At 47.1% G+C, this 13,040-nt stretch overlaps 1 protein-coding gene across 10 annotated transcripts in view; it reads right to left on the minus strand.

Moving 5' to 3' along the window:
- Positions 1-311: 311 nt before the first annotated feature.
- Positions 312-13,040, minus strand: part of svila (supervillin a) — a 51,734-nt gene continuing 39,005 nt past the window's right edge. For 6 of the 10 annotated variants that reach the window (XM_079259788.1, XM_079259787.1, XM_079259785.1 and 3 more), the window contains 23 exons: positions 12,974-13,030; positions 12,406-12,571; positions 12,026-12,109; positions 11,773-11,859; positions 11,470-11,647; positions 11,210-11,382; positions 10,805-10,960; positions 10,195-10,331; positions 9,201-9,348; positions 8,971-9,116; positions 8,139-8,314; positions 7,889-8,039; positions 7,527-7,791; positions 7,286-7,440; positions 7,097-7,199; positions 3,805-4,012; positions 3,595-3,728; positions 2,331-2,486; positions 2,057-2,200; positions 1,857-1,978; positions 1,591-1,746; positions 1,330-1,350; positions 312-1,048 (listed from right to left, as the gene is read on the minus strand). In XM_079259788.1, the coding sequence (XP_079115914.1) occupies positions 962-1,048; positions 1,330-1,350; positions 1,591-1,746; positions 1,857-1,978; positions 2,057-2,200; positions 2,331-2,486; positions 3,595-3,728; positions 3,805-4,012; positions 7,097-7,199; positions 7,286-7,440; positions 7,527-7,791; positions 7,889-8,039; positions 8,139-8,314; positions 8,971-9,116; positions 9,201-9,348; positions 10,195-10,331; positions 10,805-10,960; positions 11,210-11,382; positions 11,470-11,647; positions 11,773-11,859; positions 12,026-12,109; positions 12,406-12,571; positions 12,974-13,030 (3,210 nt within the window). In that variant the 3' untranslated portion in view covers positions 312-961. The remainder of the gene's footprint in view (positions 1,049-1,329; positions 1,351-1,590; positions 1,747-1,856; positions 1,979-2,056; positions 2,201-2,330; positions 2,487-3,594; positions 3,729-3,804; positions 4,013-7,096; positions 7,200-7,285; positions 7,441-7,526; positions 7,792-7,888; positions 8,040-8,138; positions 8,315-8,970; positions 9,117-9,200; positions 9,349-10,194; positions 10,332-10,804; positions 10,961-11,209; positions 11,383-11,469; positions 11,648-11,772; positions 11,860-12,025; positions 12,110-12,405; positions 12,572-12,973; positions 13,031-13,040) is intronic. The other 4 variants (XM_079259786.1, XM_079259784.1, XM_079259781.1 and 1 more) reach the window with 3 other exon arrangements.

Raw genomic sequence — 13,040 nt, forward strand, 5'->3', positions numbered from 1 at the left:
CAACCATTACTCCATGTCTCAATATGGACACCTGCTGAAAAATGTTTGGGAAGAGCCAACAGGAGGAACCGGCTTATAGAGTTGATTGTCATGCCTTATTACCTCCATTGGCTTCGGTCAATCTGTTCCTTCCAAATGCTGTCAGGTGTAGACACCAGTTAACAAAAGTCATGGTCATGTTCATATTGAAACTCATCTGGTTTTGAGAGGAAAGCACGCGTCAGCAGGAGAGAGGATATATCCATGACAGTTATTTAGAAAAAAAACCCTTCAAACTGCGTATGATGTAGAAACAACATGCAAGACAGATGTTCTGATATCAAATCATTTATTTCTCCAATACATCTTTATATCACTATAGTCTTGGAAATGCAGACTACGATCTGTATATAAACTGTACACAAAGCAAGGCACCATACAGTGACATGTCAACATCATCATCGTCATCATCACCCTGCCTCTTCTTCTCTCTCTGTGACAGCCTGAAACAACGATGCCCTCGGATAAGGCTGCTTTATTATTAAATGGCAACAGGTGATCTGTACAGTGAGATGAGATTCATTTTAATTATCATATGACACATATTTCTGTAGCATCAATTTTACAGTTTACTGTTAACTTTTCTTTATTCCTCTGTAGATTGAATATAAATATAAATCATCTGTAATGCACAAACATACATGTATATGAGAGTGTGTCCATCAGGCTGACAGACCTGCTAACACTCCATCAGATGGCTGTTAGGGGGGCACTGGCCTTCTCATAAATGGTACATATGTACATACATCAACAGAGCGTGTTTACAAAACATTATTTACACCTGGAGATGTTTGGAGCTGCATGTTGTCTACTTATTACAAAGGAGGAAAATGTGCAGCATTAAACGTCTGCCTGACCTCCAACAGCCAGGCGGATCAGTGGAGCAGACGGACACAAGCCTGAAAGTGCGTCTCGGGTGATTTCAGAAAAGTCCTTTAGCTTTCTTCAGGTTCACCTGCTTCCACCCGGGCAAAGCTCCGTATTCCTCTCTGCTCATCTGCAGGGCTTTCTGTGGAGCAACACAGCTACAGGTCACATACTGGTGTAGAGTCTGAACCCAGTCGACCAGATCTGCAAAACACACTCATGCTTCGGTTATTAAACACAAACATCTTTCTTCCACACACTGCAGGGAAACACAAAGATCTCGGTGAAATGTCAGTGCAATCAGACTGTCGTGATTCACATCTGCAGGACACGTGTGTGAACAACATGCTGAACTGATGAAGGCATCAATGGTGCTGAATGAGGATGCAGGATGAGTCTCCATGCTCAAACCTGTCCACTCACCTTCGATAAAGCCCCCACACCCTGCAGGGTGGAAGGAGTGAAACCCATCAGTTCATATACCATATCAGAGGACGACGTGTTTAAAGATGCGTGTAAGACAGGGAGAGGAAGTCCTGAGAAGTCAGCCTGACCCGTAACAGCTGATCTGTCTGGTCTGAACTATCAGAACTACCAAAAACACCCACATGTAACGCAGCGGATCCGGACACACGAGCTGGTTCTTCTTCAGTGGTTACTGAGACTAGAGGCAGAACATCTCACCTCAAAGTCCTGGTCTGACAGGTAGACCTCCAGGCGCAGAGGGTCCACGCCTTCAGGCAGCGGCCGGATCAGAAGCTCCTCCAGGGGATAGATGGTCTTACAGAGCCGGGCCAACACGTCCTCCACCAGGATGATCTGGTTACACACTTCTGCCTCCTGAAAACACACATGAACACACTCGTTATGTCAGAGAGATATGATGGTGGCTCCATCTGTACTCATGGCTTTATGAAGGTCGCCAGCAGGCCGTGGAAGGTGATCCACACCTTCTCCGTGATCTCAGCCACGTCCTCTCGGTGCTCCCAGCAGGGGAACATGTTGGTGAAGGTGAGCGGCTCCAGACCCGCGTGGATCAGGTACGCTTTGGGAGGTTTCTTCTCATTCTTCTCTGTGGAAACAAAAGACACAACATGCTCAGGTTCCTTCTGACAGCAGCCTGATGAGGCCGGCTGAAGGCGATCTGCACCTCTGCAGTACTGCAGCACCGTCTCCATGGCACACTTCCTGTCCGAGTCCCAGCGGATCCGGGCCGAGCCTGTGCTCTCGCTGTCCTGAGGCCACCAGCCCTGCCACAGGTACACCTCGTGGTGGTTGTCCACCAGGAACAAGGCTGCCCACACGGAAAACACCACGTCATAAAAAGGATAAAGGATGGTTTCCAACAGATGTGGATCAGTTTTAGATCACTGTGGAAGTGTAATGGTTGGTTACAAAGAGTGTGTGTGTGTGTGTGCACATACCAGGCTGAGAAGCCGTGTACAGGTCTTCCTGTAGGAAGGGCATTGAGTTGACCTGGTTGGGGACTCTGGCGGGATACAGGAACTCCACGGCTGCAAACTCCCCCGAGCTGCTGCTCAGCTGGTACAGACGAGGGGTGAAGTTAAACCTGCCGGGATCTGATGGGTTAAATTAAACAGGTAACCATGAGTCACATGACACCACTCAGTCTGCTGCCGTCTGATGGATCACCTCGCTTCTCCGGAGAAGCTACACAGAATATAAACTGCACATGTCAGCTGCATCAGTGAGAACAGTTTGGTTTCTGCTGGTAGATGCTGACCTGACCCCCCCTTCCTCATGGTCCAGATTTTGTTTTATAGTGTCTGTTTTTAAATGGAGAGTGAGGTCTTCAGACCCTGAAACACTGGATCCCTATGACAACCCACAGTGACACACACAGAACAGCTCTCACTTATATCTGTAAGGAGTAAAAGATGAATCCAGTGAGCATGTTCTTTTCTACTCAAGTGTCAGGTGACCTATGACCTTTACTGCCTCCCACTCAGTTTGTTCTTGTGGTAAAATATCACAAACAAACATCTGGATCAGGGATCACCAATCCTGGTCCTCGAGGGCCGGTGTCCTGTAGGTTTTGTAAGGCACCCTGCTGGAAAACTCCTGTCCTCAGACTCAGACAAGCTCCGCACATGTCTGCTGAATACACATCGATTTGATTCAGGAGTGTTGCAGCAGGGACACTTGGAAAACATGCAGAACACCGGCCCTCAAGGACCAAGATTGGAGATCCCTGATCTGGATGTTTCTGTGAGCAAGCCGACATCTTGACAATTAGGGGTCTCCACTTCAGTCCTCGTGAGCTACCATCCTGCAGGTTTTAGTGTTTTCCTGCTACAAGCCACTTGATTTAAATGAAAGGTTCTCCAACAATTTGTTAATGAGCCAGTGATTTGGGTCAGGTGTGTCACATCGGGGAAACACCTGCAGGACGACAGCTCTCAGGGACCGGAGTTGGAGACCCCTGGTCTACATTGAACGGTGTCCTCCTCGGCTCCTGAAGGAACCCTATAGTGACGACAACGTTTCTCTGAGAACTTTGCAAAGATCACGAGAAGTCATGATGGTCAAGAAAGCTGCATTCAGCTCTTTAGAGAAGACCTGCAGCTGCTGTCCATCACAGGCAGTCTGTCTATCTGCTCCACATTTCAGACGACTGGCTGAACTCTGACCCCTCCAACTAAAAGCAAACACCATGAGATGTCCCACCTTGTAGCATGCAGTCATACGCTTTCCTGTCCCTCCTGCCGAGAGCTTCCCAGAATTCCACCGGCTCGGCTCCCTCGTCACATTCATGGATGGTCACTTTGCTGCTGCTGTGGAGGCCTGTTTCCAGAGGACATCTGCAGAGACACACAGGTTGCTGTCCGACTGCATCAGTTCGACTCCCGAAACACAGGAAGCCAACGTTCCACTCACTGTTCTTTGAGCTTGTTGGCGGCGGTTCGAGCCACCTCCCGAGTGTGTGTCTGAGATTTGCAGCCGTGCCACAGGTAGATGAGGGCCTGGCTGACGCTCAGCAGCACCATGGAGACTCTGGAGCGCAGACTGCTGCAGTGACAGGCCACCTCCAGCAGGAGGCCCTCCGCCTCCACCTCCCCACGCACACAGTACAGACGCCAATCATCTGAGAGGAAGAGGAGCACAAGGAGAGATGAAGGAGGCAGACACAGGGGTTTCTGCATGGAGAGGTTTTCATTCACCTGTGCTCATGTTATACCAGTTCCTTTAAACGTAAAAAATACAAAGTCAAAGCAAAGTTTCAATAAAGTTAGAAAAATACTTTTTATTTTTGTTTTGTGCAGTTATTTCCAAATTCTTTTCAACCAATATTCAATGGAACAAACAGGAAAGACAATATTTAATGTTTAACCCTTGAGAACCCACCGTGAGTTTCTGAGACATTTGGCATCATTTTATGGTAAAAATCCTGCAGAACAAATTCTGATTTTTGTTATTTGTCCCTTAAAGTTGTTACATCAACAAGCTCCAGCCAGGACTCTTAGGTCCTCTTCTCAGCTATTACTTAGGGTCCCAGTGGCCAGATTAAAATCCAGGGGTGATAGATCCTTTTCTGTTGCTGCTCCTAAGATATGGAATAACCTTCCCCTTCACATCAGAGCTGCTCAATCTGTCTCTGATTTTAAGTCTGTCCTTAAAACCCATTTTTTTGCGCTGGCATTTGGTCATACCTGATATTTCTCTCTTGTGCATTTTAATTTTTTACTTTTATTTTAGATTTTTGTTTTGTGTCCTTTTTTTTAAATTTATTTTTCAATGTGCGGTGTTTAATTTTAAATTGTGGAGTGTTGTTTGTTGTTTTATTGTTCAGCACTTTGGGCAGCTGCTGCTATAGAAATGTGCTATAGAAATAAACTTGAACTTAAAAAAAGCAGAAGAAAAAAAAAAGCACTAGAAAGCAGAAGATTATAATATTAAAATTTTGATATATTGCATGGTGATAAATGGTAAATATGTCAAAAAAAAAAAATCATTGGTACTTTTAAATTCTACTTTTTGTTAAAGGAACAAATAGAAACCTCATATTTAAAAAATGGACTTATCTGATCATTTCTCATGGGTTAAAATTAGAGATGTACCGATCCATTATTTTGGAGGTCCTATCCGATACAAATATCTGAAATTTGAAAATCTGCAGATACCGATATTGTGACTATGGTTATTACTGCTGTTATAACTGTGTAAGATTTCATTATGTTGTAATATATGGCTCATCTTTTCTGAAGTTACCTCACCAATACAAATATAATAACATTACAGATCTAACTATTTCAACAAGTTCAACAATTTTGATTTGGCACATTTTACCTAAATACAACTATAGATGTGTGGTTTTGAAACAAAGATCTAGTGTAACAAAAAATGTCACATTTTAACATTCAAGGCATTTATTTCTTTTAAAACATGTCCGAAGCGTTTCATCAAACACATCTGCGCTGGCTTGACTAGTGTGGTATCGACTGTGGTATCGGTACACTTTTATTGATACCAAGTACGAGTACATACTTGGTATTGAGCCGATACTGATATCAGTATCCCTACTTAAGATGATACATTTTTTGACAAATGTTCATTAATTTTGAATTTGATGCCTGTATCACGTTCCAAAAATACTGGGACAGGGAGAACGAAAGACTGGGGAAGTTGATGTAAGGTCAAAATCTCTGTCATTCCCAGCCAATGATACGGTGAGATTCACCACTTTGTGATAAACTGCACGAACAAAAAGAAGTCCAGAAGTTCAAGAAGCTTTTAAATCTACAAACATCTACCCTGCAAACACTTCAGGGTTTCATCATATTCAATTCATAGCCAGAGAATCTGAAGGAATCTATACATTAGCAGCAAGGCTTAAAAAAAGCAATATTATTCACTAAAGCATGGGCCCCTGACTCCAGTCCTTATGACAACTTTCCTGCAAGCATTTGATGCTTCCCTGCTGCAATGCACCTGACTCAAATGAATGGCTCACTATGAGGTTTACAAAGAACTTGACCAGCATTTTAACTATTCTTTAGCAGGTGTGTTTGAGTTAGTAGGAACTAAAACACGCAGGGCAGTGGTCCCTGTGGGCCCCGACTGAGAAACGCTGCATTAGATGTTTCCCTGCTCCAACACACCTGATTCAAATCAAATTTGAGTTTGGTGTGTTGCAGCAGGGAAAGACCAGATAGTGGACCTTGAGGACTGCTGTTGCATATCACTGGTGTGAACCATGTGAAGGATGAGGAACACCAGTATGTTAACACGGTTTATCGCTACATCTGCAAGTGCAAATTAAAACTCTACCATGCAAAGTGAAAGCCACATACAGTATATATCAACGACACGGACACACTGCTGCTCCTGTGGGCCTGATCTGATCTGAGATGGAGTGAGGCAAAGTGGAAACGCCAATCGTGAATGTTGTGTCATCTGGGCTGATCCAGACTGATCAGAGCAAAGTTCAAGGCCAGCATCTGTGATGTATTTTGTCTGTTAGAGCCAGAGGTGGAAATTCCTGGTCCAGAAAGTAAAAGTCCAGACTGGCAGCTGTTCCGACCAGTCACCAAACCAGCTGAATGTAATGAGCAGAGTTTATTTCCCAGGTAAACGAGTGTGTTAGTGAAAACACCTGTTCTAAATGTACAGGTAGATCCAGAAACATGGCAGGACTTCTACTTTCTGGACCAGGAGTTGCCACCTCTGGTTAGAGCCCATAGCATGGGGAACATGCATACATTAATATGAATGCTGACAGCAGGCATATGAGATTAGAGCAACATGCAGCCATCAGAGACATCCTTTACATGGATGTCTCTACTTATCTCAGCACGACAAAAGTAAGAAACATGCATGTGTTTCAGCATCACTGCTTTGTCGTAGAAGAGTGTGGGTACTAGACAGGTCTGCCTGCAGTTCAGATCCGTCTACCACTGAAAATGTGTGGCCCATTACAAAGCCCAAACATGGAGAGGAGACCCAGGACTGGTGAGCAACAGCAGTCGAGAATCAAACAAAATTCCAGCAACAAAGCTTCAATCATCACTTATTGGTTGTTGTTAAAAGGAAAAGTGTTGTAACACACTGGTAACACAACTAAGTCGCAGGCATCACATCTGATGTCTGAATATCTGCAAAAAAAACAAACAAACCAAAACAAAAAAACACAACGTTGGTCAGTCTAAACATTTAATCTGTTGTGACTTACTCTGCGAGTTCTCCTCTTCCTCTCTTCTTCCTGAGTGGACAACCATTCCACCTTTGAAACACTGCAGGAAACACGGCGGTTCCTTCCCCTGCTGGACCTGGACCTGGAGGAAGAGGAGTTCAACAGAACAGGAGTGAGCCATGGTGCCGCCTCGTGTCCATGAGCAACCCCGAGAACAGACTCCTCTACCTGTGCTCCCCGCTCCTCGTCCAGCTCCACCGTCATGAGCGCCGACGTTCCCTTCTCGCTGACGGTGGAGTTGCGGCCCTGCCAGAAGAAGTAGCAACACTTCTCCCTTCCAGCTCCTGCTGTCTTCATCTGCTCTGGGTTCTGTCTCTTCCCGACTGGTGAAGACAGATGGAGATGCAACGTCCGCATGTTAATACTGCGTTCTGCTGCAGGCGCCATCAGACGTCTCGAGCCGACTGACCTGCCGTGCTGACCATGTACTTCCACTTCACCACGTAGGTGTCGCCCTCATGGAACTGGCCGATGCTCTGCTGAGGCAGGCGGCTGTAGTCGAACTCCAGGATGTGCCACACCTCCACCGCCAGGGTGCTGACCTCGTAGCTCCGCCAGTCCTCCGCCTCCACCAGGCCGTAGCCCCGGCCTACGTTGAACCCGTCCAGCTTGGTGCATACTGGAGCGTGATGGAGGGGCAGCATCAGCAAGGCGTTGTAAGAAGTAGGCTGCTCCTGGAGCGACGGCGGGGAAAACAGAGTCTGAATCTGGGACTTCGTTTGATTGTTGCATCACTGACAAGAGGCACTCTGATGTAAGACCTTCTGTTACCTTGAGATCAGCCGCATCGTCATTGGTAGTGGTGGGACTGGGCGTCTTCCTGGACTCGCTCCAGTTCTGGAACTTCTCTTTGAAGAGGGTGGTCTCATTGTGCTGAGTGAGTCTGCCAAACACGGCCCAGTCAGGTCGACCCTGGCCTTTTCTACACAACAACACAGTGACAGGGTTTCAGATGCATTCAGGACACGTTCTGCCTCTACGTGACGCAGGAAGGAGGACCGCGTTGCCAACGCTTCCATACTTAGGTATGAGTGGGTTGCACTCTCCTGGGTCCAGTGGGTTTATGTCACAGTTTGTGTAGTCGAAAGTGCCGTTCCACAGATGCTTCGCCAGCTGGAAGGCCACTTTCCTCTGAGCCAGAGTCACTTCCTTCCCATGCCAAATGTACATCTCACTGCCGAAGTCAAACACCAGTACCTGCAGAGAAAACATGAAGACACAGAGGTACCGTCAGCCTCTGCAGGTCTGGGGTCTTCATGCAGTCCTACAGACAGGCTTCTTGGATGAGCTCAGTGTGAAACCGTGGAGTTACAGGGGATGATATTACCGTGGCGTTCAGGACTACACTGAGGAACCTTGGAGTTATTTTGGACCCAGATCGGATCTTTGACTCTAGGACCGCCTTCTTTCAGTTATGCAACAGCGCTACAATGAGGAACATCCTGTCTCCGTGACACAGACACAAGTCCATGCTTTTCTTATTCTGCAACTCTTCATTGAGCCAAAGGTTGTTTTGCATCTGCAGAGACCATCCTACTCCAGTTTAACTTCTCTTTATTGGCTTCCTGTTAAATCCAGGACAGAATTTAAAATTCTTCTCCTCATATATAAACTTCTTCGTGACCAGGCTCCACAGGATCTTAGAGATCTTCCAGTTCAACAAATGACATAGTGGTGCTACACAAATACGGCCGAATTGAACTCATAGTTCCTGATGTTCCCAACAGAGCTCTGCAGTGTCAGACTGCAGGTTTACTGGGGGTTTCTACTGGTTTTAAAAGGTAAAAGGAGAGACCGAGCCCTACGATGGTCTGTTGCAGCACAATGAATGAAACGGCAGTCTTGGTTCCCACCTCTTTTGGGTTCAGCAGTGAACAACGAGGCATTCTGGCCCAAAAATCATCGTCTGGAACCAGCTTGTCATCCATCAGGCGGTAAATGCAGTTCGTCTCGACGATGGCGCCTTCATACAGCTCGTCCTCATCAGGAGTCCCTGCAGCTGTCAGAGGAAAAGTGAAGCCATCAGGCTGGTTTTCAGACCTTCAGGGATGCTTCCTTCCATGTGACCAGACTGGATCCTTACTCTGATAATCGGAGTGTCCTCCAAGAACCTTCCAGAACTCTTTGGCAGCGTGGCTGTGTGTGTTGCTGCCCTCCTCAACGACCTGCACGTAGTTTGCTCGACAACCCAGATCTCTCTTGCTCTGGATGAAACTGGCCAACTCTGAAGCCTGACAGGAAAACAACAAGGAAGCACTCCTGTTAGACCACTGAAGTGTGTGTGTGTGTGTGTATGTGTTACAACTGCCACCACTTTCCTCTGATAACTCCTCTTACACAGCATGGACAACATCCTCCAGCGTCACCTGGCTCAGACTGGCCCCTCCTCATCACACCCCCTTCATCAGTATTGCTGATTGGCTGAACTTGGAACCAATCAAGACTCAACACATCTCCACTCAGTATAAAAGAGCTGCAACGTCTTCATTCCATGGACAGCTGTGGTTTTGGGTAGAGCTTGCCCTCTCAGACTGGTAGAGACTTTCAGTCTTTTGTGCATCTAGCTGTTGGCTTTTTGTGTAGTTTTGGTTGGTTTAGTTATTTGGGTAGCTGGTGGTGCTTGTTTGTGTTTTTTGCTCTTTGAATGTATTGCTGTGTTTTGTGTGTAGCGTTTTGGGCTTAGCCTTACGTTTTGCTGTCCTGGTTGTTTTAGTTGGCTAACTGTCAGTGCTTGTTTGTGCTTTTTGTTTTGGGTTTGTTTTGTACTTAAGCTGCACCACCTGCCCCTCCCTCTTGGTTCTGTACTGTTTTTCCTTTTGTGTGCGACAATAAAATTCCCAAAAACTCCAATTCCCATCTGACACACTTTATTTTATGTTGCGGCCAACACTTGTAGCAAGCTGGGACGTCACAGTGTGTGTGTGTGTGTTTAAAATGACTATAACTATAAAACACAGAAACAGGCCTGTTTCAGGCTGGACTCATCACTCAGCTTTAAATCCATCGTGGATCGTGTGGAGTTATGTTGGTTGCAGGAGGACGCTCTCTTACAGCCAGACCACCTTCGTGCTGCTCACCTTGCTTTTCTCGATGACGTTAGCAAACTCTCCGATCCAGATGAAGCAGTGCTGCGTGGTGACGAGCAGGAAACAGTCGCCGCTGTTCAGCGAGGACGCTCTGGGCTCTACTAGCCGGGTCTGGACGTGTCGACGGCCTGTTTGCCATAGAAACACACAGAAAGGTGACACATCAGCGAGTGCTGTGATCCAGCAGGCCTAGATCATCACACAGCACCATCTGAGCCTGTATTCCATGTTTTGTTGCTACAACCTTCTGCATGTGATAGAACGACCTTTAGCATCTCTTGGTGCCTTAGCAGCGCTGCCAACACCTTCATGGTGGTCAAGCCAACCTAATGAAGCAGGAATCCTCCCCTGCAGTGGATCTGCTCTGTATTACAGACAGCAGCGTCCCAGACGGAGGGAGGCAACTTGGACTGAAGGATTTCAAGTCACAGCTGTCACAAACAAACACATGGAGGAGCTGCAGAGACACCTTCCTGCTATCCTCTGAAGGAACAACTTAAAGCAGCACCTCTGCAGCATATCCGTCCTCTTACGTCAAGGTTAACCAGTGCAGAGATCCACTGGATGCTCCGTACATTTACAGCAGCTTTACTCCACTGACCTTTGACCTGCAGCAGCATGAGTTTCTTGTACGGCACGGCGCTGTTGTTGGACGTCTGCTCAGAGACGCTGACGCTACGCAGGCTGACGTTGCTGAAGTTTTCTTTGCTGGCCAGACCGGCAAGAGCCACTTCAGAGAGAGTCGAGTTCTTATTCACTGCAGCAAACAGAGCAAAGACCACAAAACACACCATTAGTATTTTATCCACAACCTTCAGGTGGAAATACCTGAAGGTGAAGTTAAAGGGCATGACGGACACTTCGGCTCCGAGACGTAGGAAGACATGAGGTCTGTTAACAGCTCCTGTGATGCCAAAGACTGAAGAACAACTTGTATGTTTGCAAGAACCAAAAGTCAGGTTCAGAGTTGTAGTTTGTTCCGAAAAGAAGCTAAATTCTCTCTCACTCTTCTCAGCCTTCATCCGTTTGCTCTCCAGCAGGCCGACGTTGAGCCTCTGCTCTGTGTACTCGTGCCGGATGTCCTCCCTTGCAGCCAGCATCTTCAGAGGATTCCTGGACGACTGGACGTTGCGCGTGGGACGCACCGCCAGCTTGTGCTGCACCATCTCTGAGGTCAGCCTATGACCAGACACAGTCCAAAGTCAACATCTGCTTTCACGCATCAGCCCAGGATTTTAACACCAACACCTGAGAGTGACGGCTTACTTTGGCACCCGGGGGTCGAATATGGCATCAAAGTCGTCGACTATTTCCACCTTGTTGGTGTTGGCAGGAAGATCGTCCACCTGGCGGTAGAACTTGGAAAAAGTTTCATCTTCCAGGGTCATCACCTCCTTTACCTTCTTCCCAGTTACAGTGATGGTGGCTTCAGGCAGGCCAGACACTGGAGATGCACAGAAGAGGGGGTGAAAATATGGATATTTTGTCTTTTTTCGTATTAAATTAAACCATCTTCAGACTTTTGCACCTGTGCCACAGCCTGTCCATCCCTGCATTAGCACCGCTCACCTTTACTGTTCAGCTTGTCCAGGAACGACTCCAGTTTGTCCAGCTTCCTGTCCGACTCCAGGTTCAGATCCGGCACAGCTTTGATCTCTGCAAACACACAGAGTCTACATTTATTCAGCAGAACAATCCATCACCTGGATGCTTGACCTGCCTGGAAACAGTGTGCAGACAGTTGAGGGTGAGAGCAGCTTCACGCTGTGACATAACAGGAAACCATAGATGGTCAGCAGAATCTGACGGCAGTAAAACGGACCTTCTTGTGGTTTGGAGATCGCAGGACAGCTGTTCTTCGGTTTGGACAGGACCGGGGACTGGAGAGCAGAGGGAGAGGCCAGACCTGTAGGAACACGGAGAGTCCATGAGGCGACAAGCTGAACTATTCACAGACTGATGCTCCACTTTAAATAATGATGGTTAAACTTGAAGCGTGCAGATCTGGGTGGTTTTTAGTTTCCATGGTTGCAGCACGCCTGCTTGTCTTGTATCTGTGTTTTAATCTACCTGAATGTTTGTGTTCACAGGAAACACAAACACAAACAAGTCAGACTCATTACACCTGAGCTGAGGCTGAAGTTAGAGGTTAACCATCCTGTAATGAGACTTCTGCAGAGAGCAGCCCGTCTGCTCGCTCACCTTTCTTCACCATGCGTGCAGCCACTGTGAACTGGGTGGAGTCGTTGGCAGCTCCGTGGCCTTTGGTCTTCCAGGCCTCCTCCTGGGCGACAATCTGCTGCTTCCTCTCCTGGATGGACACGTGGGCTTCTATCGTCTGGCTCTCTGTGTCGCTGTCTGCCACTCTCTGAGGAAACAAGAGACGTCACCACCCACACAACCTGACGGTGCTCCTACTGACCGTATGATCAGCCTGTGATGTGGGGCGCACTCCCACATCTACTTCCATTCCTTGATTCAGATCCCCTCCACCACAGTGAATCTTTACCAGAATGTTCCTGGACATCAGGTTTAGTTCTTCATCTGAACCAAATCCAGGAATATTTTACTTCCACTGGAACAAAGTGGAAACACTCACGTTGTCAACTACTGTCATGTGACCCGTAGGTTTATATGTTGTAGTAAATCAGGATGTTAACGGTGATGATTTTTTAATCAACTGCAGCTTATTTAGTCATGATTCTGACGGCTGGGTGTGTGTGTGTGTGTGTAAAGGCTTCCTCCAGAGCAAGGTGGGATAGATGGTCACCTTCCTTCTCCAGGGGTGTCTCTCATCCGCCTGTATGACCCTGGAAGACCTGGTGGCCTTCAGTCAG

Source organism: Telmatherina bonti, assembly GCF_933228915.1.
Source record: "Telmatherina bonti genome assembly, chromosome: 20".
Taxonomy (NCBI): Eukaryota; Metazoa; Chordata; class Actinopteri; order Atheriniformes; family Telmatherinidae; genus Telmatherina; species Telmatherina bonti.